General features: G+C 40.4%; 1 protein-coding gene across 45 annotated transcripts in view; it reads left to right on the forward strand.

Moving 5' to 3' along the window:
• The window catches only part of si:ch211-266g18.10 (nucleolar protein dao-5), a 157,221-nt gene that overhangs the window by 17,838 nt on the left and 127,211 nt on the right, over window positions 1-12,172 (forward strand). For 8 of the 45 annotated variants that reach the window (XM_065012916.1, XM_065012935.1, XM_065012933.1 and 5 more), the window contains exon 1: window positions 6,549-7,547. The exons of 1 other annotated variant lie outside the window; for it this stretch is intronic. In XM_065012916.1, coding sequence (XP_064868988.1) covers window positions 6,557-7,547 — 991 coding nt within the window. In that variant the 5' untranslated portion in view covers window positions 6,549-6,556. Of the gene's footprint in view, window positions 1-6,544; window positions 7,548-12,172 lie in introns of those variants that run through there. 36 more of the 45 variants (XM_065012896.1, XM_065012894.1, XM_065012921.1 and 33 more) reach the window with 13 other exon arrangements.

A 12,172-nucleotide genomic window follows, 5' to 3' on the forward strand; every position in this document is an offset into this window, starting at 1 on the left:
ATACAACAATAATGCTCAATCAATCCTTAATGCTTTAAGCTATGCCAGATAATATTGCAAAACTTTAAATGCGTTAACACTTCTAACAATATTGACCAAATAGCGAAAATAGTTCAATTACCTTAAATGCTCAGTCCCTTGGTCACTTTCCCGTAATCGGTATTTTCGCAGCTACGGCGCTAGATTCCGAATTCTAATATCTTAATACACTTACAACTCTGTGTATGGACTCAATATATTGTAACTGGTATTTTGCTGTTTCCTTGTATTGCCAATCACATCTGTACCTGATGTCTCACTGAGCCACTTTGTCTGTATTCAAGAGGTGGTTAGACCTCTGTTTTTCTTAGACTCAGTCTCGGGGTCACCAAATTCAACCAAGTATATTCAGATAGTGATCCAATAAGTACATAGACAAAATAATCCAATTCTCTAATATTGTTCTAGTCTAACAAAAAGCGTATAGTGCAATAGTAAATTTACCTGTGATGATCCTCCATATGAAGTCTGTTTCACATGTTAACGAGGATCATACTGTCTTATGATCTCTGTTCTCTTTATATATATTTTTAAAGGGGAAGTTCCCACTGGGGCTGTAGACCTACGTAAACTTAGGCCTGTGTGTTAAATGGAAGCTTCCTATTATTACCCTTTAAGGTCATGCACTACTGACTCTCACATTGCTGCTTCCGTGTTACTGTTGGCTGATTCTACTCAATCATACCAGCTGGTTGTTTCTACCACTGGAGGTGGCGTAGGAGGTATGTTGAGCGTCAGCTGGGAGAAGTCTATGATAGGTATCTCCTCTGCTTCCCCCTGTTGTCCAGTTTCTGCAGGTGTGGTCCATGGTTCCATGAGGTCCCGTGAATGCCCTGTGTTGTTGTCCCCATTGCTTGATGGAGTGGGCAGATTCTTTTCATCTCTTGTCACAATACCCAAAATGTCCATTTATGAAGGCCGTCTGATCCAGGAAAATTCACCTTTACAAGACGCAACGTAATTTTTTTTAAATTAAAAAAGTTGCCTATAAACTTCTACAAATCACTTCAAACTACTTTTGTAAACCAACTTTAGGTATTAATAAACGTTAATAATCGATAAAATTGATCACGGGGTGATCTGTATTCGATAGCAGCAAGTCTTGAAATCATCGTCCATTTTTTCACTTTCATAACTTCCTCGGTGTACCCCATGACAGGAAGTGCCTATACGTCATCCCACCAAGGATACAGTGCCTTGCCAAAGTATTCGGCCCCCTTGAACTTTGCGACCTTTTGCCACATTTCAGGCTTCAAACATAAAGATATAAAACTGTATATTTTTGTGAAGAATCAACAACAAGTGGGACACAATCATGAAGTGGAACGACATTTATTGGATATTTCAAACTTTTTTAACAAATCATAAACTGAAAAATTGGGCGTGCAAAATTATTCAGCCCCTTTACTTTCAGTGCAGCAAACTCTCTCCAGAAGTTCAGTGAGGATCTCTGAATGATCCAATGTTGACCTAAATGACTAATGATGATACATACAATCCACCTGTGTGTAATCAAATCTCCGTATAAATGCACCTGCACTGTGATAGTCTCAGAGGTCCGTTAAAAGCACAGAGAGCATCATGAAGAACAAGGAACACACCAGGCAGGTCCGAGATACTGTTGTGAAGAAGTTTAAAGCCGGATTTGGATACAAAAAGATTTCCCAAGCTTTAAACATCCCAAGGAGCACTGTGCAAGCGATAATATTGAAATGGAAGGAGTATCAGACCACTGCAAATCTACCAAGACCTGGCCGTCCCTCTAACCTTTCAGCTCATACAAGGAGAAGACTGATCAGAGATGCAGCCAAGAGGCCCATGATCACTCTGGATGAACTGCAGAGATCTACAGCTGAGGAGGGAGACTCTGTCCATAGGACAACAATCAGTCGTATATTGCACAAATCTGGCCTTTATGGAAGAGTGGCAAGAAGAAAGCCATTTCTTAAAGATATCCATAAAAAGTGTTGTTTAAAGTTTGCCAAAAGCCACCTGGGAGACACACCAAACATGTGGAAGAAGGTGCTCTGCTCAGATGAAACCAAAATTGAACTTTTTGGCAACAATGCAAAACGTTATGTTTGGCGTAAAAGCAACACCCTGAACACACCATCCCCACTATCAAACATGGTGGTGGCAGCATCATGGTTTGAGCCTGCTTTTCTTCAGCAGGGACAGGGAAGATGGTTAAAATTGATGGGAAGATGGATGGAGCCAAATACAGGACCATTCTGGAAGAAAACCTGATGGAGTCTGCAAAAGACCTGAGACTGGGACGGAGATTTGTCTTCCAACAAGACAATGATCCAAAACATAAAGCAAAATCTACAATGGAATGGTTCAAAAATAAACATATCCAGGTGTTAGAATGGCCAAGTCAAAGTCCAGACCTGAATCCAATCGAGAATCTGTGGAAAGAACGGAAAACTGCTGTTCACAAATGCTCTCCATCCAACCTCACTGAGCTCGAGCTGTTTTGCAAGGAGGAATGGGAAAAAATGTCAGTCTCTCGATGTGCAAAACTGATAGACATACCCCAAGCGACTTACAGCTGTAATCGCAGCAAAAGGTGGCGCTACAAAGTATTAACTTAAGGGGGCTGAATAATTTTGCACGCCCAATTTTTCAGTTTTTGATTTGTTAAAAAAGTTTGAAATATCCAATAAATGTCGTTCCACTTCATGATTGTGTCCCACTTGTTGTTGATTCTTCACAAAAAAATACAGTTTTATATCTTTATGTTTGAAGCCTGAAATGTGGCAAAAGGTCGCAAAGTTCAAGGGGGCCGAATACTTTCGCAAGGCACTGTAAACAAGCAATGAAATGCCAGTACTGGCGACATCGTGTGAAAGCTGTAGGCATTGTAAACGGGACTCTATCTATTTTCTCTTGCCATAGACAATACATAGACTGGCGGATGAATATTTTCTGGGTGTTTTTTGTGAACAGTTTTCCTTGGGATTTTTACTCCTAAACACATTCTGTTATAGCCACAGACATGATTTAACCAGTTTTAGAGACTTCAGAGTGTTTTCTATACATATATACTAATCATATGCATATACTATATACCTGGCATGAGTAGCAGGACGTTGAAATGTTGCGTGAATTTGAACAAAAAGCTGCGTAAATTCGCATTCGAATCCTTTTGGTCCTAGACTTGTTGCACTGATACTGCTTGCCGTGCGGTAGCAGAGAGAACAGTCTGACTTGGGTGACTGGGGTCTTTGACAATTTTTTGGGCCTCTGGCACAACCTAGTTTATAGGTCCTGGATGGCAGGAAGCTTGGTCCCAGTGATCTGCTGGGCCATACGCACTACCCTCTGTAGCGCCTTATGGTCAGATCCCACACAGTTGCATCTACAGTACACCCCATAATGACGAAGTGAAAACATGTTTTTAGTCATTTAAAAAAATCATATCAAATCAAATTGTATTGTATTAGTTACATGCACCGAATACAACAGGTGTAGACCTTACAGTGAAATTCTAACTTACGAGCCCCTAAACAACAATACAGTTTGAAAGAAATACGGATAAGAATAAGAAATAAAAGTGACAATTAATTAAAGAGCAGCAGTAAAATAACAATGGCGAGACTGTATACAGGGGGTTACCGGTACAGAGTTAATGTGCGGTTGCCATACCAGGCAGTGATGAAACCAACATGCTCTCTGGTGCAGCTGTAGAACCTTTTGAGGATCTGCTGACCCATGCCAAATCTTTTCAGTCTCCTGAGGGGGAATGGTGTTGGATTCGTGCCTGGCCGTGCAGTCATGAGTGAACATGGAGTACAGGAGGGGACTGAGGGGCCCCTGTGTTGAGGATTAGTGTAGCGGATGTGTTGTTACCTACCCTTACCACCTGGGGGCGGCCTACCAGGAAGTCCAGGATCCAGTTGCAGAGGGAGGGGTTTAGTCCCAGGGTCCTTAGCTTATTGATGAGCTTTGAGGTCACTATGGTGTTGAATGCTGAGCTGTAGGCAATGAATAGCATTCTCAAATAGGTGTTCCTTTTGTCCAGGTGGGAAAGGGCAGTGTGGAGTGCCATAGAGATTGAATCATGTGGGGATCTGTTGGGGCGGTATGCACATTGGAGTGGATCTGGGATTTCTGGGATAATGGTATTGATGTGAGCCATGACCTGCCTTTTAAAGCACTTCATGGCTACAGACATGAGTGCTACGGGTCGGTAGTCATTTAGGCAGGTTACCTTAGTGTTCTTGGGCACAGGCACTATGGTGGTCTGCTTAAAACATGTTGGTATTACAGACTCGGACAGGGAGAGGTTGAAAATGTCAGTGAAATGTTGCTCAGCGCATGTTCGCAGTACACGTCCTGATAATCTGTCTGGCCCTGCAGCCTTGTGAATGTTGAGCTGTTGAAAGGTCTTACTCACATTGGCTGCGGAGAGCGTGATCACACAGTCTTCTGGAACAGCTGGTGTTCTCATGCAAGTTTCAGTGTTATTTGCCTTGAAGCAAGCAAAGAAGTAGTTTAGCTCGTCTGCTCGGTTCGTGTCACTGGGCAGCTCTCTGCTGTGCTTCCCTTTGTAGTCTGTAATGGTTTGCAAGCCCTGCCACATCCGTCCAATGTCAGAGCCAGTGTAGTACGATTCGTAGCAAATGTATTGAACATGAAATACAGAAATAACTAATTGACATTAGTATTCACACCCCTTTGCTATGACACTCCAAATTGAGCTGAGGTGCATCCATTTTCTTTTGATAATTTTTTAGATGTCACTACAACTTGCGGCTATGGAACCCTGACCTGTTCACCGGATGTGCTACCTGTCCCAGACCTGCTGTTTTCAACTCTCTAGAGACAACAGGAGTGGTAGAGATACTCTTAATGATCGGCTATGAAAAGCCAACTGACATTTACTCCTGAGGTGCTGACTTGCTGCACTCTCAACAACTACTGTGATTTTTATTATTTGACCATTCTGGTCATTTATGAACATTTGAACATCTTGGCCATGTTCTGTATGATCTCCACCCGGCACAGCCAGAAGAGGACTGGCCACCCCTCATAGCCTGGTTCCACTCTAGGTTTCTTCCTAGGTTTTGGCCTTTCTAGGGAGTTTTTCCTAGCCATCTTGCTTCTACACCTGCATTGCTTGCTGTTTGGGGTTTTAGGCTGGGTTTCTGTACAGCACTTTGAGATATCAGCTGATGTAAGAAGGGCTATATAAATACATTTGATTTGATTTGTTCAGGGGCAGAACGACATATTTTTACCTTGTCAGCTCGGGGATTCGATCTTGCAACCTTAGAAAGAAACACACCTGTCTATATACAGTGCCTTGCGAAAGTATTCGGCCCCCTTGGCGACCTTTTGCCACATTTCAGGATTCAAACATAAAGATATAAAACTGTATTTTTTGTGAAGAATCAACAACAAGTGGGACACAATCATGAAGTGGAACGACATTTATTGGATCTTTCAAACTTTTTTAACAAATCAAAAACTGAAAAATTGGGCGTGCAAAATTATTCAGTGGTCATTCATCCTTATTTGTGTTCATATTGTTCCCCTATCAATTATTTGATTTACTGAAGTTTGTAAAGCATGAGGTGCCTCTGAAATGGAAATATATTGGTTTAGGAGTTGCATTCTCTTCTTCCATGTTGTCTTGTACCCCTCTTGCATTGTTTCTGCATTATTTGTTTGATTGACTGACCACAGACTAAATGTTGCAATTCAAATGTTCACTACTGGTTAAAGTAAATAGATGTTGTCTACATTCCATCAAGGAAAAAGTTAAACAGTTGGCATCGTATTTCAATAGGGATTATTTCATGGATGACTGCTTAGAGATTTTATGTCTGGAACAGTTTTCATCTATGCAACAAATGATAGACAGTCAACACAACCATTTAGATAAAAGTGTCAATTGAATATAATTGCAGGCTAGATAAAACAGGAAATCAGCCAATCCGAGTGCAGCATGTGGTGTATCTTGTATGAATATGACGAATGTTGGAATGTGTTGCCATTTAATTTCCATAACTCTGTCAATGTCTTAATGTTTGCGTGTTTGCATCTGCACCAACTCACCTCTGACGAATGCTAATGAGATGTGGAGATGGTAAAGTCAATAATAAAGACAAAGTGGCTTGGTGACACAGTTGCAGAATTGATAGGCACTACAAAGGACGATGACCCTGCACGCGTCACTCCAGTTGTGGCGGAGAAGGATGATGCTGTCAAAGAGGCTGAAGAAGAGCAAGGAGACAAGGACAGTACTGATGACAGTTCAGAGGGGGTGAAGAAATACACCACCCCAATAAAGTTGTGGATCCAAAAACAGATGCTTAGAGTCATGGGATCTAAGGCCCACCTAAGAGCTGGAGAGGTACTTCCTAAGGATATGGATGAAGACCAACAAGGTATTTGGAAATATTTCATATCATTGGCTACGATGTCCAAAATGTGATTTTCATTTATGATAGGGTAGTCTTCATATAAAAGTAAATAGCTATTAAAGTTAATAATAGGGGACAGGGAAAATATGTTAATTTGTTGCCATTACATCACTGATGTAGATTGTGATGTTCAAGAGCTTGACGATGAACAAACAATGGACGATGAAGAAATCATGGATGTTAGCAAGGAGGAGGTGAAAGAGAAGGATCATCACTTAGAGTTAGATGAGGAGGAGGAGGGTGATACCCATGAGGTTGACGTCAAAGATCATGGTGTTGAAGATGAAGGCATTTACAATGAAAACAGTTCAAAGGGGACCAAGACATACGCCTCCAAAATAAATGTGCGGATCCAAAAAACGATGCTTAGAAAAGTGGGATCTAGGGCCAATATTGAAGTTGGAGATGAACATTATGAAGACAATGGAGAGGAGGAAGAGGGGGAGGCAGAGGAAGACATTGATGATGAGAATAAACATGATCATCACAGCGACCTTGACACTAAAGATCAAGTTGTTGTTGATGATAATCATGAAGAAGCTGAAGCTGATGAGGACAATCATGACACAGATTACCTTGATGTCAAAGATCAAGAGGTTGAACATGGAGAAGACATTGACGATGAGGGCAGATCAGAGGGGACCAAGACATACGCCACCGAAAGACATGTGCTGATGCAAAAACAGATGGTCAGAAAAGTGGGATCTAGGGCCAGTATTGAAGTTGGTGATGAACATCATGAAGATGGAGAGGAGGAGGAGGCAGAGGAAGACATTGATGATGGGAATAAAAATGATCACAGTGACCTTGAAATTAAAGATCAAGTTGTTAGTGACTATGATCAAGAAGAATATGAAGCTGATAAGGGCAATCATGATACAGATGACCTTGATGTTAAAGATCAAGAGGTTGGAAATGGAGAAGACATTGACGATGAGGACAGTTCAGCAGGGGCCAAGACATACACCACCAAAATAAATGTGCGGATCCAAAAACAGACGGTTAGAAAAGTGGGATCTAAGGCCCATCTAAGAGCTGGAGAGGTACTTCCTAAGGATATGGATAAAGACCAACAAGGTATTTGGAAATATTTAAAATATAATATTATTATGTCCAATGTACAAAATCTGATTTTAATTTATGATCATAAAACATATCAAAGTAGGGAAGAGTGGGGTAAATTGAGTGTAATGTTAAGTTGAGTCACCCCTTGTTTCTAGGAAACCATACACACAATATCTAATTTGTCCAAATATTTAGGGAGTCTAGGTCCAAAACATTGATTTTCACCAAGTCAAATCAATGTATTTTGTTAGTCATGATGCTTGTATCTAAACCAAAGTAAAGAACTTTAAGATTGTTCTACACATCAGTTGGAGTCTCTACACCCTTCAATATGAGGTCTTACATTTAGCATGAATGTGCATCCTTGTACCTGTGTGGGCTAATCTATTCAAAATGTTTGCCTATGGGTAAGTTGAGCCAATGGCAAGTTGAGAAAAATGAAGTATTCTTGCTGGAATATAAGGTAACACCAGGGTCTGGCCAATGTTGAAGGTGTTATCAAAAAAGTACAGTGTTTGTTACGTGTTAAGCTTGTGTTAAAATATGCTTAAAATTCTCTCTCTCTCTCTCTCTCTATATATATATATATATATATATATATATATATATATATATATACGCAACGGGTCAAAAGTTTTAGAACACCTGCTCATTCAAGGGTTATTCTTTATTTTTACTATTTTCTACATTGTAGAGTAGTAGTGAAGACATCAAAACTATGAAATAACGCATATGGAATCATGTAGTAACCAAAAAAGTGTTAAACAAATCAAAATATATTTTACATTTCAGATTCTTCAAATAGCCATCTTTTGCCTTTATGAAATCTTTGCACACTCTTGACATACTCTTTTAACCAACTTTACTTGGAATGCTTTTCCAACATTCTTGAAAGAGTTCCCACATATGCTGAGCACTTGTTGGCTGCTTTTTCTTCACTCTGCGGTCCGACTCATCCCAAACCAACTCAATTTGGTTGAGGTCGGGTGATTGTGGAAGCCAGGTTATCTGATGCAGGACTCCATCACTCTCCTTCTTGGTAAAATAGCCCTTACACAGCCTGGAGGTGTGTTGGGTCATTGTCCTGTTGAAAAACAAATGATAGTCCCACTATGCGCAAACCAGATGGGATGGTTTATCTCTGCAGACTGCTGTGGTAGCCATTCTGGTTTAGTGTGCCTTGAATTATAAATAAATCACAGACGGTGTCACCAGCAAAGCACCCCCACGCCATAACACTTCCTCCTCCATGCTTTACGGTGGAAAATACACATGCCGAGGTCATCCGTTCAGCCACACCGTGCCTCACAAAGATACGGCGGTTGGAACCAAAATTCTCCAATTTGGACTCCAGACCAAAGGACAAAATTACCACCGGTCTAATGTCCATTGCTTGTGTTTATTGGTCCAAGCAAGTCTCTTTTTCTTATTGGTGTCCTTTAGTAGTGGTTTCTTTGCAATAATTCGACCATAAAGGCCTGATTCACACGGTCTCCTCTGAACAGTTGATGTCGAGATATGTCTGTAAATTGAACTCTGTGAAGCATTTATTTGGGCTGCAATTTCTGAGGCTGTTAACTCTAATGAACTTATCCTCTGCAGCAGAAGTGACTCTGGGTCTTGCATTCCTGTGGCGGTCCTCATGAGAGCCAGTTTCATCATAGCACTTGATGATTTTTTTGACTGCACAATGTTCTTGTCTTAATATGGCTGCAGGGGAAACAAACAAACTGAGGTATTTTGGATATAAAAATATTATTTATGGAACAAAAGGAACATTTGTTGTGTAACTGGGAGTCACGTGAGTGAAAACATCCGAAGATCATCAAAGGTAAACGATTAATTTGATTGTTTTCTGATTTTCGTGACCAAGCTTCCTGATGCTAAGTGTACTTAATGTTTTGTCGTGCGATCGAATTAACTTACACAAACGCTGGGATTGCTTCGCTGTAAAGTATAATTTCAAAATCTGACACGATAGGTGGATTAACAAAATGCTAAGCTGTGTTTTCCTATATTGCACTTGTGATTTATTGAATGTAGCACTATGCTATTCAGCGGTTGTTGAATACCAAATAGGGCTACCTTCTGTATACCCCCCCACCCCACCTTGTCACAACACAACTGATTGGCTCAATGCATTAAGAAGGAAGACATTCCACAAATTAACTTTTAAGAAGGCACACCTGTTAATTGAAATGCATTCCAGGTGACTAACTCATGAAGCTGGTTGAGAGAATGCCAAGAGTGTGCAAAGCTGTCATCAAGGCAACGGGTGGCTATTTGAAGAATCTCAACACTTTTTGTCCTTATTCCATATGTGTTATTTCATAGTTTTGATGTCTTCACTATTATTCTACCATGTAGAAAATATATTTAAAAAAATAAAAACCCGTGAATGAGAAGGTGTTCTGAAACTTTTGACCGGTAAAAAAGTGATTGCGTGATTGCGTGTATATATAAAAAAAAGTGATTGATTCTGTTCGGGAAATAAAGATAGACCTAATTTAGAAATGTAGTGGTAATATTTTATTCAGTCCAGAAATTTGTAGGTGGCTCAAGTAACCCTGTCCCATAGCCGGAGTAAGTTGTGCCAAGAAGCCACTTTTTTTGGACGGGCTATGTTTTCAAAACTGCTAATTTCGAGGGACACACAATATCCTGAAATACACTGAGTATACCAAACATTAGGAACATGCCCCCGCCCCCATTTTTGCCCTCAGAACTGGCTCAATTCATTAGGACATGGGCTCTACAAGGTATCGAAAGTGTTCCACAGGGATGCTGTCCCACGTTTACTCCAAAGTTTCCCACAGTTGTGTCAAGTTGGCTGGATATCCTTTGGGTGGTGGACTATTTCTGAAACACACAATTATCAGCTGAATAGCCTAGTTTCACTGCCAAAATTACAATTAAACAATTTAGTGTTCAGCGAAATAACAACAAAATGTCAAATACAGGTCGCCTAGTCAAATAATTAACATCCAATCACATGAACCTCTACTCTCTCGCGATAATTTTACTAACGGTCTGTATGTAGCAAAACGTAGCTGCTGCTCATTCCGTTTGCTCGAAAATGGATAAATGGTAAAAAAAAAGTAAGGCCTGCATCCATAGAGACACATACCAGCTCTACTGGTAGTACTGCTACTACCAGCAGTACTGCACCTGTCGACTACACAAGTTGTTCTGCTTCCATGAGCACATCCAATGCTAGCATCAGTAATTCTACATTTGTTGCTAGCCCAGCTAGCATGGACACTGACAGTTGTGAATCCGATGCAGCCAAAGAGCTACTGCCCCCTTACCCAAGGAAAGCGCCGAACAACAGACAAGGACGTTGGAACAACAGACAAGGACGTTGGACCATCGAAGAGGCACGAATATTATGAGAACTACATTGATTTGGTGTTCACTTATATTGGGAGTAGTGCCTTTTCTAAGAAATGTACAAAAAAGCAACAGATACCATTAATAAGAAGGGGATAGAAGCGTCTTATATGGTGAGCTACCGAGTGGCTAGGACAGACGAGTCCCATACTATTGTGGAGGACTTAATTATTCCTGCTCCTGTGGATATGGTTGGGACAATGCTGGGGGAAAAGGCCCAAAAAACTATACAGACAATAGATTCATCAAAAAACACTGTTTCACGACGCATTAGTGACATGGCAGGAGACGTCTTGAAACAATTACTGCTTCGCATACAAGCCAGTGAATTCTATGCCAAAATACCAGGTGTGTGAAAACCTTGTGAAGACTTACAGAAAACATTTGACCTCTGTCATTGCCAACAAAGGGTATATAACAAAGTATTGAGAACTTTTGTTATTGACCAAATACTTATTTTCCACAAATTTAAATTCATTAAAAATCATTCAAATAAATTCATTAAAAATCCTACAATGTGATTTTCTGGATTTTTTTCTCTCATTTTGTCTGTCATAGTTGAAGTGTACCTATGATGAAACTTACAGGCCTCTCTCATCTTTTTAAGTGGGAGAACATGCACAATTGGTGGCTGACTAAATACGTTTTTTGCCCCACTGTATATGCACATTCTAGCATCTGGTCCTGAGAAATAGGCCGTTTACTTTGGGAACGTTATTTTTCCAAACATAAAAATAGTGCCCCGTAGCTTCAAGAGGTTAAGATAATTATTTTCTCAATGTTTATAAACCACTTCAATTAAACTACTCAGTCTGCAACCCAGAGTTTGTAAGATTATGGTTGAATGAAACAGACGGAGGCCCAGCTACAATAGTCAAAATGTTTATTCACGAGAGCGCTCTCCCCCGTTGTACAAAACCATCCATTTTATACTGGCTCCTTACGCACATACCTTCACACACAACCAGTAGGTATCCTACACACATACTGTATCACTACCCAGCCGACAAAGATTAGGGAGACCTTGAGAAGTACTCCCTGTCCTCTCCCAAATCTCTCAGAGGCCTAGCCAGGTTGGCACCGCATTTTGCTCAGACAGTCTGTTTTTACACTACACAGTTTATACTGTTTTACCCTAATTCTGACTAAAACTACACACATCAGATTCATAATTTTAGGATTCTAATCAATTTCATACAATTATAAGGTTTCAGAGTGGAATTATTTAATCATTATCTTTCAACATT

The sequence above is a fragment of the Oncorhynchus nerka genome, linkage group LG28 (genome assembly GCF_034236695.1).
Source record: "Oncorhynchus nerka isolate Pitt River linkage group LG28, Oner_Uvic_2.0, whole genome shotgun sequence".
NCBI classification, from domain to species: Eukaryota; Metazoa; Chordata; class Actinopteri; order Salmoniformes; family Salmonidae; genus Oncorhynchus; species Oncorhynchus nerka.